Genomic DNA, 14,473 nt, shown 5'->3' with positions numbered 1-14,473 from the left:
ACCGCTGAGGTGCAGAAGCTGCGCTGAACGGGCAGGAGAACGGGGACATTCTCCACAGCAGGGGACACCAGAGCTGGCCACGCTCCACTCCAAGAGCCGGCCCTGCCAAGGGACTCACCGCTCTTCTCCACCCCAAACTCCTTGCCAGAGAGGATGTGGAAGAGGAGGCTCTTCATGTCGGATGGGCTGAGGTTCATCAGGTTCTCAGTGGCTTCTCCAGCTGGGGAGAACAGAGTGGGGACGTCGCACCCCCTGCACAACCCTCCTGGGAGATTTCGAGCCTGCGCCCCAGCCTGTTAGCGGGGGCTACACCTCACCCCCCAAGGACAAACATTAACTCCAGGTGTCGCCTACAGCAGGGATTCTTCCCCACACCCACCCAATGCATGCCCGGATAAACATCTCCACGAAATTACCTACTGTTTTGTAGCTTTTTGTGTGTTTTTACTGTACTGTGCTACCCCAGAGCAGTCCCAGCCACAAACCCTGCCGCTGCCAGGCAGGGTCTCACCCTGGCACTGAGCGCTGCCCATTTTTAATGGCACTTCTCCTCCCCGGCACCACATCCCCCGTCCCGCTGACCCCGCCGCACGTACCCGAGCAGCGCAGGGAGTGCGCCAGCTCTGTGGCCATCACCTGGATGATGAGCCCGATGCGGATCCGGAACATCTCCGCGAAGAGCGCGGGCTGGGTGCGCATGTACATGGCCAGGTACACCATGATCTCCTGCAGGGAGAGAGGCACGTCACCCCACGGCTGCTCCCCGCTGCCCACACCCAGCCACGGGGTCCCCCGCTGCCCCCAGCCCTTCACCTGGGTGAGGATGGAGACGCTGAGGTTCTTCTCGCTGGCCTCGTCGATGAGGTGGACGAGCTCCTCGTAGGGGATCGGGCTGGGGAGGGAACGGCAGCAAGGGGTAAGGGACGGCCCCGCGTCCCCCCCTGCTCCTGGGAGGAGATGCAGCCCCGCGGGCAGCCCCAGCCCAGCACATGTGGTGAGGTGAGGGAGAGGTGCTGCACTCACGCAGAGATGGTCTTCTCACGTGGCTCGGGGGGCAGCCCCACCGTCAGGTGCTTCTGGTGAGACAGCAGGTCCGTGCAGGCCTGGGGACAGCGAGGTCACCCCAGGCATCGCCACCAGCCCTGGGCTCGGGGCTTCAGCACCAGGCAGATGTAGCCACAGCTCTCTTGCCCTCCCAGCCGCCTCCCCCCCGATGCCCTCAGCCCCACCAGAGCTCGCCAGCGGGGCTCTCACCTCATCCAGAGCTTCCACTTTCTTCTTCAGGATGCCGGAGATGTAGCGGATCAGAGCCCACTGGCGCGTGGCGCCCACCCTCACGTACAGCTCGGTGAGGAGCTCCTTAACAGTAGGGCCAGGCTCGCTCTCCAGCCCCGTGTGCCACTCGGGTCCCCTGCGGCGAAGGAGATGCTGGGTGAGTGCCCCCGGCTCGCCCTGGGGCAGCTCCCAGGCTCTGCAGGTGGAGGCAGGAGCACGGCTGTGCCTGCTCAGCGAGCGGGCAGGACTCCCAGCTCGCCGTACTTGAGGATGTGGAGCATGTAGAGGATGTCCGCCTGCTCCTGCAGCGTGGGGCAGATGCGCAGCTGCTCCACCAGTGCCTTGCAGTCCACGTTGCCAGCCTCATCGCGGGGCAGGTTCATCTCTGCATGGAGTGCGTGGCTCTAGGGAAGAGAGACCAACGCTCCTGGTTAGCACGCGCGAGCATCCCCGGCCACAAAGGGCCCAGCTGTCCCCACACGGCCCCAGAAGGGTCCTATGGCAAAAAGCCTGGCGGTGCTGCCTGCCCAGCTGGGACGGGAAGGGGCTCACCTTGCCCTCCTGCTCATGCTGGTGGGGCGAGCTCAGCAACTTGACCGACTGCTGGGATGCCTGGAAGATCTTGCTGGGGACGTACATCCCCACATCTGAAAGGCAGACGGGGCTGGTGCAGGCGTTTCTCACCTCCAGTCACCACCACAGTGCCCCAAGCCAGCTCCCATCCCTCCTTCTGCTCCACCAGCCGCCCCTGCAGCGCATCCCCCGGGTCGTGCCGGATCCCACACGGATGGGGACGCTCCCAAAAGCGCCTCAGCCCCACCACGAGGAGGAGAGGGTGCCAGCCTGACTCACTCTGGACGTGAAGATCCTTGGCCTTGGACGCCAGGGACATGAGGTCGCGGGTGGTGTGCACGGCGGCGCGGAAGCGGCTCAGCCCCCCGCGCTGGGCGGTGGGAGGGAGGTTGGCCTGGGGAACCGTGCGCTGCAGCAGGTGGTCCAGGTACTGCGCCACCTCGTCGAACGTGTCCGCTGCAACGGGAGGAAGAGGAGAAAGCTTCAGCCACCCGCCGCCCACCTAGCGCCCCGAGGGCAGAGCTCCCCAGCCGTGCCCCCGGCGGGGACAGAGCTTGGCTGGCTGCACCAAGCGACAGCCGGCAGGGCGGACAGACAGACGGACAGACGGCGGTGGCACTGCCAGGGGAGGCACCGTCTGTCCCAGCACAGAGCGCTGAGGGTGCCCCAGCACGGCAAAAGCCTCGTCCCGGCAGGGCTCCGGCACGAGAGCAAGACAGGGAGGGTTTTGCGACTGCTATTTGTGATTAGAAATCACCGGTTATTTCTAACGAGGAGTTGCAGGAGGGCAGCTGGCTCTCCTTTATAAATGGCCACCTCCTGCGTGGCTCTTTGCCCTGCCTCCAGCAGCTCGCAGCTCCACTTCAGAGGCACCAGGGTGACTGCTCGCTACCCACAGCATGGAGAAGGGGCTCAGAGGCCACGTCTCTGCTGCCCAGGAGGTAAGGGCGCCGCGGAGCAGCGCGGGTGATGCCCCAGGTGGGAGCTGCCCCACGCCAGGTGATGCCACACAACACAGAGCTGTTGGTGAATTTCCAGCCTTGCTGCTGTCCAGAAGCTTTTCTGCTCCAGGAGGAGAGTTAGGGATGGCATCCGAGGCTGGCAGCACGATATCTCCTTCCCACATCTGGTGGGGATGCCCCGAACCAGCACCCGGAGGCTCCGTTAGAGAAGTCCCCCAAGACAGACAGCGCATCGGAGAGCATCGTCCTGTCCATCCGGCCACAGAAAAAAACTTTAAACCGAGCGTCTTTTAGGGTGGACGCACTGGCCAGGCAGGCCCCATCTTCTGCTGGGGTAAAGGGAAAAAAAATAAAAGACACCCCGGAGGAGCTCGGCCGCAGCCCGCAAAGCTGCAGCCCCAGGCAGGCCAACCGTGGAGCGTGGATGAAGCGAGAGAACGGCAGTCATGCGAGAGAAACAAGCACTCAGAGTCGCAGCGGTGCAGACGTTGGCTCCAGGAGCAGCAGAGGCAGAGCAGATCGATGGGAAGGCCGGGAAGATGACCTGACCGACACCGGGGCACGCAGGAGGAGGTGCCCAGGGCTGCTTGCAAGGGGAGCAGCAAAACCTGCGCCCTGCTGCGCTCTCAGGACACGGGGGTCCTGCGCGCTGCGACGGGGCCACGGCCCCTACGGGCACCCCGTCCGCGGCAGCGAGGCTCACGCTGGAGCTGCCCTGTCCGGGGACACCCAAAGGCCTTGTGACAACAGCACCCAGAGACTGCTGGGGGTCGTGGTGGCTCTTCCCCACCACCTCGGGCACTGCACCATCACCTTCTGCACCGCCACTCGTGCTGAGCGCACCAGAGATCTTCAGCCAAATCTCCCAGGCAGAGGCAGGTGGCCGAGCCTTCGTCTCTTCCCCACGCAACAGCCTATGAAGGTTTTGGGGTGGCTCGCTCAGGAGCAGCCACCCTGCTCGTTTCAGCCCCGTTCCCCATCCTCAGCCCCCATCCAGCCGGGACACCCCTGCGGCGAGGGGCTGCGACAGCCACCTCCGCTCACCCAGCCCCAGCACCCCGCGAGCATCACCCAGAAGGGGCTAACCGACGGTGGGAACCCAAAAGGGTGAAAAATTTGGTGGCAGGCGCTGTCAGGGAGGTCGGGAGCTACGGGTTTCACGGGAGAGTTGGGCGTTTTCCGTGCCACAGCAGCGTCTGGCCTGTTCCCCCTTACCATCCTCTGCCAACTGCAAGCCATGCAGCCACTCCTCAGGGTCTAGCTCCTCAAAGCTGCCAATGCCGAGCTCGTAACTGTTGGCAAAGACCTTACCCTCCGGCCCAGGGTCCATGAAGCTGAGGTGCGTTCGGCACGACGTTGTCAGGAACTCCGACAGCTTACCCGTCTGGATCCTGGGCAAGAGGAGGGGAGGTCACACAGAGGAAAAGCGAGGCGGTGCCCTCGGCTCGCCTCCTGGCCTTCAGCAGGGACAGACAATGGGGTGTGCACGAATCCCGCAGCCTGCTTGAGCCGTTTGCCAAGGCCGGGGCTGCCCCAATTCCCTGCTGCGCCCCGAGCAGCTGCGCTCACCTTGCGCCCCCGAAATACCCATCCTGCAGCTTCCGCAGCGTCGCCAGCACCGCCGGGTGCACGCTGCTGCCCGTTTCGTCTGGTGGGGACAAGAGAGACAGGCAGTCAGGCTCTCCTGCCCCAACAGGCACCCGGTAACGCGGGGCCGGGTGGGCATTCAGACATGCAAAGCACCGCGGCAGCAGCCAGACCCTTGCTCTGGGGTGCGCGGCACCAACGGCACCACCCAAGAAGAGAAATTCAGGACTGGCTGGGCTGGCGAACCAGCAAAGCCAGGCCAGGACGCACTCCAGGCCCCTGGGATTTCACCTTGGGCTGAAATCGTCAGCACCAGGCGGCAGCAAATGCAAACAGCCCCCTGCTGCCGTCAGGGAGCTGTCGAGGTGTCGGGGTACTGCTGGTGGGGCACCACAGCAAAGGGAGACACCACTGAACACCCGAGGGGATTTCGGGTAAATGAAAAGGCCTGGAGGCACCGTGGAGTCACTTCCCGGTGCCGGCTCATGGGGAAGAAGCGAGAGCTGCTCCAGAGAAGCCACCCTGGCTCTGAGCCACTGCGCAGCTTTCTGCTCCTCCTGGTTTTCTGTTTTCCCCTCCTTGCCGTTTAGGAAAGCCTTTAAGGGGCAGTTAGCCGTGATGAAGGGTTAAGATGCAGGAAGAGCCCCAAGAACGCTTTTACAGGGGAATTATTTTCTTGGTCTTGCTCCCGAAAGGCTTCCCAAACAGGCCTGGCTGCCTGGAGACGAAATGCTCCCATGCCAGCAAACCTGCCTCAAGCTCCAGGCGCTGCTGCTTGGCAGGTAGCCCTGCTGGCAACCAGGCCAGCTGCCAACCCAGCGTGACTCCTTTGAGCTCTCCACGAGACGCCCCTGGCTGGTCCGGCCCTGCCGTGTCCCCATTACCCAGCCTGTCCCCATCCACCACCCCCCCCCCGGCCGAGGAGGCTGGAGGCTCCGTACCGAGCATGGTTTGCGAGATGGGGAAGGTGATGGTGGGCCGCCCGGTCATCCTCCAGCGGCTGCAGAGGTACGAGAGGTCCGTCCTCAGCATCTCCACGATCATCTTGTTGTCGAGAGCCAGGTAGAACTGCTGCTGGTCGATGAACTGCGGGGCGAGCAGGAGCTGAGAGCCGCCCTCCCCGCGGCCACCGGGTCCCTCTGGTGCCACCCGCGCCCTGCCACCGGCCACCCCCGAGAGCAACCGAGGCACTCGGCCAGCAGGGAAGCTTCCCGACCGGTTATATGGTGTGGCAGATGCCCGTGCAATGCCACCCACCTGGGGGGTGAAGGTAAAGATGTTCTTCCTGATGTTGTAGAGCTTGGAGGTGCCCAGGACGCCCATGTGCCGGTAGGGCCGCCCCGTCAGGCACATCTGCTTGTTGCGACCTGGGGGAAAAGGAGGTTTTATGGCATCTTCCCCGAGCCCTCTGACTAAAGGGGATGCTGTGGCAAGCGGAGACGGGCTCCTGTGCTAGCAGCCAGGAGGAAAAGGGCGGTTTGTGCTGGGTGACACAGCAGCCACATCACCCTCGGGCACGTCAGCCCCACGCAGAGGCACCCCAGCAGCTGCCAGGCTGCTCCCCTGCCCCTTTTGCCCATGTCACACTTGGCCTTTCGGTGGCTTAAATTAGCCAGCGCCCGCAGCCTGGGGCAGGTCAGGTTTCTCCTTTGGCCCCGGGCTGGATCTCCAGCTCCTGCACAACAAGCCCTGCGCCCGAGGAGCCGCGGCATCAGGGAAGGAGCGCGCGGATTTCAACGCTCCCTCCCCTCACCGCCTGCCTTCCCTCCAGCAACAGCTGTCCTGACTCAGCGGGGAGACCCTTCTCTGGGGTCTGCCTGGCTTCCCTCACCAAAATTTGGCTACGGGAACAAAAAACCAGCTCCTGCCCACACCAGGTCCACCCCAGTGGTGCTGATCAAAGCCTGTGCCTGTCCCCTGGGCTGCTGTGGAACCGTAACCCCACAGCTTTACCCCTTCCAAAACCTCCCCAAACAGTCTTCTCAGGCAGAGAAGCAGCGTTACCAAGCCCTGGAAAGGATGGCAACGTCCTAAAGAGACGGGCAGGACATCAGCATCAACGACCCCTCTGCACCCCCTCTCCTGCCGAAGCCTGCGGCTCACCCAGGCGCGCGTAGATGTGGCTGAGGATGCGAGCAGGCTGCACCCTGATGGGGTAGACGTCGGCCACGGTCTCCACGTCGATGCCTTCCTTCCTCAGCACAGCTTTGATGCCCTCGGTCTCCGCCAGGATGCACACTGCAGAGGGAGGAGAGCAGGCTCAGAGATGCTCAGGGCCACGGGGGTGCCACAGGGGCCAGCAGAAGACACCCCGCTACCAGAGCCGAGATCTGGCTCCAGCAGCGACCAGAGCCACCACCCCACAGCCAGCCCCCCAGATTCCGCACGGGCAGAGTCCCCGTGCAGGGGTTTGGGACCGGTCCCTTCCGCTCACCTTGCACCACCACGTCAGGCTTGGGGACGGTCGCAAAGCGGCGGTTGAGGGGATCGATTTCACCCGGAGCCAGAAACCCCTGGGGGGGGAAAAAAAAAAAGAAAAAGAGGCGTGAGGGGATGAACAAACATTTCGTGGGGTGTGCAGGGATGGAGGTGACAGCTTCCCCGCAGCCGGTGGCGCAGGGTGGCAGCGTTTGTCCTCGGTGACCATACCTCGGCCATCAGGCAGCCCAGGATGTAGAGGGACTGGCCCCACATGAGCGGCAGCTTGCCCATGGGTATCCTGTCCACGGTGTGGGGGTTCCTGTACTCCTCATCCACCTGCAAGAGAAGCCAGGAGGTGAACGGGGGACCCCCAAACAAGGGATGCCGAAGGAAACATCCCCGTCGCGTTTCAGAGCCTGCCAACCCACCCGCAGGGTCAGCAAAGCGCCCTTGTGGATGGGGCCAAGATACACTTTGGCAAAAAAAAAAAAAAAAAAAAAAAAGAAAGTTATTTATCCAATAAGTCGCTGTTTTGTGGGTTTTTTTGGTTGTTTTTTTTTTTTATTATTTTTTTTTGCAGGCCCCCACCTTGTCCGGCGGCACGCTGTAGAGCTCCGGCAGCAGGCGCACCCCGTTCTTCCCCTTGATGAGGACCCCTTCCAGGGCTTCCCGGTACTCCTGCACCTGGGGAGAGAGCGGAGGGGATGAGCCAAGGGCACGGCTCCCTCGCCAGGGAGTCCTTTCCCTGCCCCGCCGGCTCCTGCCCCCCTTTACCTGCTCCATGTTTCCGCTGAAAAGCCCGTCGATGATCAGGTAGGTCCAAAACAGGGGCCACTCGCACTCGATGTTCTCGAAGAGCTTCAGCTCCGCGGGTTCGTAGTAGGGCCGGTTGGGATCCTGCAGAGCATCCCACGACCACAAGGCAAAGGGTTACAGGCTCCCTGCAAAACCGTGGGGTTCCAGCCCCTCCCCGCCGAGCCCCCAGCCCCAAATGCCCCCGCTGTGTGCATGCTGGCTGCCAACACGCTGGCAAAGTTCACGAGCGCTGGGGAAAGCCAGGGTGCCAAAAACGCAAGCCAGGGCGGCCTCTCCTCGGCACGGGGACACTCACCTCTTTGGGGGTCCTGTACCCGTCACGGAGGAAGCGGCAGCAGCCGTAGCGCCCCTGGGAGGAGAGGGAGAGAGGTGGTGAGCAGGAGGCACAGCGGGAGACACCTTCTGCTCCTCTGGCCAAACCCCAATCCCTCGGTCACCCGGTGCCCCATGATCACAGCCCGGGGCCACAGCACACAGAACTGTTTTTTTTTTGCACGCCCCCACCACAGGTGACAGAGATTGGGAGAGGACAGATCCTGGCACCCCATCCCCAAGAACATTTTGGGGAAGGAAAGGCAGGGGGAGGAGGGCCGAGCCGCTCACCTGCAGCTTGGTGATGATCTCCTGCTTGGTGATTTCCACCAGCTCGCTGTCCTCCACGGCGAAGGCCGGGTAGGAGATGACGGAGAGCACGCTGGCATCCACCTCCTTGGACGTGGAGGCCCTTGGCAGCATGGAGTGGAGGATGGACTGGGCGAAGGGGAAGGAGAGGGATTAAGTCGCCGCCGCTCGTGCCACAAACCCAGCGGATCGCCGTGAGCCCCGCGACGATGGGACACGGGCAGGGACCTCACCTGGCAGTGCTGCACCTCGTCCGACAGCACCCGTATCACCGACTGCGGGCCTCCCTTTGCTCCGAAGAGATCCAGCTCATCCAGGGCCTCCAGGGCAGCCTGCAAGCAGGGCGACACCCGGAGCAGCGTGCGCTCCACCATGCTGCCCGTCTGTAAGAGCTCCCACCCCGCGCCAGCCCCGCTGCCCAATTTGGAGCAAGGACGAGATGCAAATACCCCCCTGCATCTGCTGAGGCTCTGCAGGGCACCGCTGGCAAGAGGGACCAAATCCTATCTCCCTTCTCCCCGGCTCACCTTGGCCATGCCGACGGAGCTGGCGTTCAGCTCGGTGATGCCCTGGTTGGTCTTGTCCCCGCGCTCCCATATCCCAAAGTCCTGCAGGAAGGCAGCAGGTTCGTGGTGTGCCCCAAAATCCTGTGAATCTCACCCAGTGGCAGTGCTCCCAGCAGGCTCCTGCGGGGTTCTGCTCCCCACCTTTCCCCCCCCGGGCACCATCCCCTTCCCATACAAAGTCCCCACGGGCTACCCACCGCCGTCTTGTAGGCCGCTTCGATGTAGAAGACAAGGTTCTGGATGAAGTTGACCTCATCCAGGCTGTGAATTATGTGGAGGCCTGAACCACGGGGGGGAGAATTCAAATTAGTCCTCAGGCATCACCAGGAAGGGGCCGCAGAAGCCAGCTGCCTCCTCCTCACCCGCCCCGTGGTGTCCCCATCCCCTCTCCCACCCCACACAGCAGCTCTGGGGCTCTCCAAGCACCGAGGGACCCAAATCCACCCCGCAGGCTGTGTCCTTGCACCAGGGGACACCCAGAAACAGCACCACAGATCTGCCCCCAAAACCCCAGAGCCCTCAGGCCCTCTCCACGTCATTTTTTGCGCTCCCCCAAGACGCAGGGCTCCAGCTGGTGCCCCAGCAGCATCACCTGAGGCCGTCATCTGCGCCAGCATCAGCAGGTAGAGGGAGGTGGCGTCCAGCTGCAGGTGCCCCCACTCGTGGTCCCCCACCACGGTGGCACAGGTGTGGGTGTTGTACTTGGCGTGGAGGCAGTCCCGGGTGCTCTGGCTGTACTTGAAGGCCTCCACCTTGTCCACCTGGAGAGGAGAAGTGTCCCCAGGGCAGCTCCGTTCTGCCCACGGGGCCGGGCTCTCCATGTGCCACCCCGCTGGACGACACGGCCACGTTTACACCACAGGGAAAGGAGAGGGTCACCCCAAAACGTTCTTGGGGAGAAGAACCACAGCGCCACGGGGCAGAGAGCAGCTTGGGGAGCACAAAGCTCCCGCAGCGCTGGGACCACTCTCTGGGGGGGCAGGCACCCCATGAGGGCTTCTTTTAAGCCTTTCTGCCAGGAGGCCACCCCTGCCCTCGTGGAGGGGAGCACAGCCGGGGCTGACGGCCCTAAAGAGCCCCCTTACCTGTCTCATCATGCACTGCAGCAGCCCCCGCATCAGCTTCACCACGCTCTGCAGGGCGAAGGGAAAACAACCCCGTCATCCCCGCGGGGCCGGCGAGGAGAAAGCCCTGACTCAGGAGCAGCTGGTGCCTGACCTCTGCGGCACTCGGCCACCCGCTGCCCGTAACCAGAGCCCCCCCCGGCCCCCACGCCACGGGGGGGAGGCAGAAGGAGAACCCCACGGCTGGCAGCGGGGCCGTGCCGGGGTTTGGGGGGGGACACGGCAGCCCCTAGATGGGAAAAGGGGCTGCGTCCCCACACCCTCACGGCCCCAAATCACCGAATCACAGCTTGGAGAGACCTCAAGATCCCCGAAAACCCCAGTGTGCGTCCCCACAGCGCCCCGGGGGCTGCTCCGGGCGGGCTCCAGCTCCAACCCCGGGGGCGCGCAGCCCCGCACGGCGCAGGGGGGGGTCCCAACCCGTTGTCCCCGTTGTTGTCCCCGTCCCTACCTGCTCCAGCTCGTACGCCTTGGCCTTATCCTCGTCTCGGTCGGCGTTTTTGCGGTAGGCGAGCCCGAGCCCCCAGACGGCCAGCACGCTGTACACATTGTCGCGCACCCACGCGTCGCGGTGGTCGGCGCTGGCGGGCAGCAACCCGGTCACTGCGTCCTAGGGAGGGGTCACACACCCAGAAAAACCCCTCGGTAACACGCAGCGAGCCCCTCACCCTTTTTTAACCCCCCTCCCCAAATTTTAAAGCCCCTTAAACCCGGTGCGCACCTGGTGCCGGAGGATGGTTTGCTGCACCAGCCGGCCGTAGCCGTCCAGGCGCACGCCCGAGTTGCTGCGGCCCCGCATGGCGACACCGGGAGCACCGTGGGGGGGGGGGGGGGAACGGGAAAAAAAAAAAAAAAAAAAAAAAACACCGCGGGGGGGGGCCCAGGGCAGCGGCACCGGGGTCCTGGCAGCGCCGCCGCCGAGCCCCGAGGCTCCGCGCCGCAGCGAGCCCCGGCGCAATTCGGGGTTCCTGGGGGTGTGGGGGGGTCCCGGGGGGGTTGCGGTGTCTGCAGGGCCTCCGGGAAAATTGGGGGGTGCGGGGGGGGTCGCAGAGGGGAGCTCGCTATGGAGCGGGCAGGACCTGCCCCCCCCTCACCCCCCTCCTCCGAAGGCATCGCGGGAGGGGGAGGCGGCGCCCTCTGCTGGGGGGAGAGCGGGGACACGGGGGGGGCACGCGGGGACATCGGGGAGGGGGCGGCGCTGTCCCTTTGACCCCTCCCCGAGGGCAGAAGGGGCACACGGGCACCCAAAATAGCGCCCGCAGGGAGCCCCCAGAAACCGGGGTCCCTCTTGATCCACCCCCCCCACCGGGATCAGGGATGTCCCCACGGGACCCCCCCCCATAGGGGCCACACATGTCACCTGAGGTCCCCCAGGAGCTGCAGATGCCCCTGCAGGGTCCCCCAGCTTCAAGGATGTCCCCCTGAAGACCCCCCCAAGAGCCACTGATGTCCCCCCGGGACCCCCCAGGATCAGGGATGTCCCTCTGGAGACCCCCCCAGGAGCCCCAAATGTCCCCTGAGGGACCACAGGCTCAGGGATGTTCCCCCCCCAACCCCCTGCTGCCACCCAGACATGGGGACAAGGGACACACCACCCACATCAGGGGGTCAGGGGGGCTTGGAGCACCCCCCCAGAGAGCAGCAGCACACCAGGCACGGAGCAAAGAAGGCACCAAGATGGTCTTTAGCAAAATCCAGCAGTTTATTTAATTACAGTCAGCAATAAATAGAGGAAAGCCAGGCTGAGTGGGCCTGGGGGGGTGGGGGCACCGGCACCTCCAGAGACAGGGACAGACCCGGAGCAGAGCCCAGCCCACGCGGGACAGCAAAGGGAGACCGCGACAGAGGTGGCACCGCCGTGTCCGTGTCCCACCAGTTTCCATAGCCACCCCGAGCAAAGCCAGGGGGGCTGCAAGGGGGGGAGCCCCCCAAAATTCCCAGAGCTGGGACAAGACGGCTTGGGGTGCGCAGGACGGAGTCCCGTGGGTGCTGCCGGCGTGGGGTGGCAGCACGGGGACACCCCTCTCCACCAGCTTCGTGCTCCAGTCCCCAAAACAGGCAGCGGCTGCGGGACGGAGGGATGCTGTGGGGCAGGTTCCCGCCTTTAAAAACCTACGTTTTGTGTTTCCTTTTTTTTTTTTTCTCTCTTCCATAAAACTTGTAAAACTTTTCCCGCAAAGCATCGCGCCAGGGCGGAGACGAACCCCTCCCAAGGAAAATAAAGGAAAAAAAAAAGAAAAACACCACCAAAAAAAAATCCAGCTCCGGGCGTGTGGGTTACCGGCAGGTGCAGGACTCTGCGATCATGTTCTCGTACTCCTTGTAGAGGATGCCCCCGTCGTGCTGGATCATCAGGACGCTGATGGGGCTGTAGCGGTAGGGGACGCAGGAGGGCCGGGGGACGGTGGCGTCCACCAGCTGGTGGACCAAGTTCTGCACCACGGCGTGGTTGGGCGCGTGGTAGCCGTCGCGGAGGAGCCGCGGGCAGGCGCCCTTGCAGTAGCGCGGGTTGTAGCGGTGGGGCGCGATGATCCAGTGGTCCCAACCCAGCTGGGCGAAGCTGACGGGGAAGGAGCGCAGGGAGCAGTCATTTTTCTCTCCTCTGGCTTCCCGCAGGTAGCCGGGCAGGTCGTGGAGCAACATCCCCGCCTCGCGCCGCCTCCGCCGCGGCTCCGGCAGCGTCCCGCTGCGAGTGTCGTTGAGGAAGAGGAGGAGGAAGGGGTCCGCGGGGGACGGTGGGGCTGGCGGGGCGGCGGCGCGGCCGGCTCGCACGCAGACGTGCCGCAGGGTCAGCGTCCCCTCGGCGCTGCCGTTCCCCGGGGACAAGTAGGGGGTGACGTCCGCTTCGGTCCAGCCGCGACGCGGTGGGGCGGTGGTGGGGCTGAGCAGCACCGGGGGGGCTTCAGCGGTGGCCACCAGCTCCAGGGCGCACAGGAGCCGGCCACGGGGCAGCGGCAGGCTCTGCGGGTAGACCACGGTGGCGCGGAGAAGGTGCTCGGCTTGGGGTTGGCCACCCAGGCGGTAGGTGAGGGGCTGCACGTACCAGCGACCTGCAGGATGAAGCCATCAGGGACCACCTGGATGGGGTGGCTGCGCTCGTGGCATCGCCGCCTCCCACCCCACCGCAGCCGGGGTGGGGTCTGCGTTCACATCGGGACCCTCAGAAGAGGTCATCGGGGATGGGTCCCACCTGGATGGGTCCCACCCCTGGCACCAGCGTCACCGCTCTGGTGTGGTGACAGGAGGATGGGGAGCACCCACAGGTTGAGTTCCAAGCAATGCTCTTGCCCAAAACGTCCCCAAACCAACGCCAACCCCACATCGCCCCCCCAGACCAACACCAACCCCATATTGCCCTCAGCCCCACACCAACCCCACAGCCGAGCGCTCCCCAGCACACAACGAGGACCCCAACAAAACGCAGTGCCCCCAAACCCATGGGGACCCCGTGGCCAGATGCTGGCACGCTGAGGACCCCAAGCAGAGCCCCCCAGGCTCAAAACCACCCCAGAACCTCCCCGGGGACGTCACCTTACCTGCCCAGGGCTGTCCCCCGTGGGAAGCTGCCCGCACCAAGCGGACGGTGTTGGTGCCTGGGCTGCGGCCGCGCCGTGGCCGGCCCTCACGGTTGGCGGCACGCCGGTACAGCTCCAGCATGTACCGCAGGGGGGGCCCGCTCGCAGGACCCCCCCGCCAGCTCCAGCTGCCCGGTGCTTGCGCCCGCAGCGCTTGCAAGAGGGGCAACGGAGGGGGCTGGCTGGCAGCCTGGGAGAGCGGCACAGCGAGGAGGAGGAGGAGGAGGAGGGTGGTGGTGAAGGGACGGAGCGAAGCCATGGTGGGCAACAGGGGGTGAGGCGGCAGCAGGATTAAGGGAGGCCTGAGGTCATGCTTTGTGTGTCCCCCCAGAAAAAAAAAAAAGAAAGAAAAAAGGGCAAAGCTGGGCACGGGCACCAGCAGAAGGAGGTCCCAGGGTGCTGTCACACCGCGGCGCCCATGCCGACTGCTTCGGCTGGGCACAAAGAGAAAAAAAGAAGGGGGGGCTCTGCAAAAAGGAGTGCAAGATCAGGACTAAAACCCAGTCCCCCAAAACAGGGGGGGCAAAGCCAGCTGGACAGGAGCCTGGCTAAAGAAGGAGGGGGTTTAAAAGTGCCGGGGAGGGGGGCAAAAGGGAGAGGGGTGAGGTGGGGTGGGTGGGGAGGACCAGCTTGCTCAGCCCACCTGCTCCTCACCAGCCTGGTCCAGCAGGGTGAGAGGACTGGGGGCCCATGGGGCATTTTAAAGGCATGGTCCCAATTAGGGTTTAAAGGGGCAGGAGCCTCCCAGGGCCGGCTGCTGGCTGGGGGGTCACGCTGGGGGGGAGGGAGCATCGTGCCCATCACATTTCCCCTGCCGGGATGTGGGATGGGGGACACCGAGCCTGGGGGGTGGTGGCACCACGTTCAGGGGTGGTGGCACACACGGACACGGTGACCCCAATCCCAGCAGGACAACGCAGGCTGGTGGCACCTGTGCTGTGCCTGTCACCGTG

The 14,473-nt window shown here is 64.5% G+C and overlaps 2 protein-coding genes across 5 annotated transcripts in view; both read right to left on the bottom strand.

Annotated features, from left to right (window-relative positions):
* LOC311444089 (histone deacetylase 8) overlaps positions 1-10,773 on the bottom strand; it is a 28,828-nt gene extending 18,055 nt beyond the window's left edge. For 3 of the 4 annotated variants that reach the window (XM_084534920.1, XM_084534916.1, XM_084534917.1), the window contains exons 1-26: positions 10,667-10,773; positions 10,397-10,555; positions 9,907-9,954; positions 9,414-9,582; positions 9,019-9,101; positions 8,783-8,863; positions 8,489-8,587; positions 8,238-8,384; positions 7,930-7,983; positions 7,593-7,715; positions 7,407-7,502; positions 7,047-7,154; positions 6,832-6,910; positions 6,501-6,635; positions 5,655-5,764; positions 5,339-5,483; positions 4,380-4,458; positions 4,026-4,201; positions 2,128-2,304; positions 1,828-1,922; positions 1,540-1,679; positions 1,255-1,411; positions 1,024-1,103; positions 814-892; positions 597-726; positions 119-220 (exon numbers count right to left, since the gene is read on the bottom strand). In XM_084534920.1, the coding sequence (XP_084391046.1) occupies positions 119-220; positions 597-726; positions 814-892; positions 1,024-1,103; positions 1,255-1,411; positions 1,540-1,679; positions 1,828-1,922; positions 2,128-2,304; positions 4,026-4,201; positions 4,380-4,458; positions 5,339-5,483; positions 5,655-5,764; positions 6,501-6,635; positions 6,832-6,910; positions 7,047-7,154; positions 7,407-7,502; positions 7,593-7,715; positions 7,930-7,983; positions 8,238-8,384; positions 8,489-8,587; positions 8,783-8,863; positions 9,019-9,101; positions 9,414-9,582; positions 9,907-9,954; positions 10,397-10,555; positions 10,667-10,744 (2,929 nt within the window). In that variant the 5' untranslated portion in view covers positions 10,745-10,773. The remainder of the gene's footprint in view (positions 1-118; positions 221-596; positions 727-813; positions 893-1,023; positions 1,104-1,254; positions 1,412-1,539; positions 1,680-1,827; positions 1,923-2,127; positions 2,305-4,025; positions 4,202-4,379; positions 4,459-5,338; positions 5,484-5,654; positions 5,765-6,500; positions 6,636-6,831; positions 6,911-7,046; positions 7,155-7,406; positions 7,503-7,592; positions 7,716-7,929; positions 7,984-8,237; positions 8,385-8,488; positions 8,588-8,782; positions 8,864-9,018; positions 9,102-9,413; positions 9,583-9,906; positions 9,955-10,396; positions 10,556-10,666) is intronic. The other variant, XM_084534918.1, reaches the window with a different exon arrangement.
* An 853-nt stretch (positions 10,774-11,626) lies between these two features.
* Positions 11,627-14,254, bottom strand: BMP15 (bone morphogenetic protein 15). The gene is made up of 2 exons (XM_084534915.1): positions 13,482-14,254; positions 11,627-12,995 (listed from the first exon to the last, which is right to left on the bottom strand). The coding sequence occupies exons 1-2, from the start codon at positions 13,777-13,779 to the stop codon at positions 12,223-12,225; spliced, it is 1,071 nt and encodes a 356-aa protein (XP_084391041.1). The 5' UTR covers positions 13,780-14,254; the 3' UTR covers positions 11,627-12,222.
* Between the last annotated feature and the right edge of the window lie 219 nt (positions 14,255-14,473).

The sequence above is a fragment of the Aythya ferina genome (genome assembly GCF_964211825.1).
Source record: "Aythya ferina genome assembly, chromosome: 13".
Lineage (NCBI taxonomy): Eukaryota > Metazoa > Chordata > Aves > Anseriformes > Anatidae > Aythya > Aythya ferina.
This window is presented reverse-complemented; position numbering and strand designations above follow the sequence as displayed.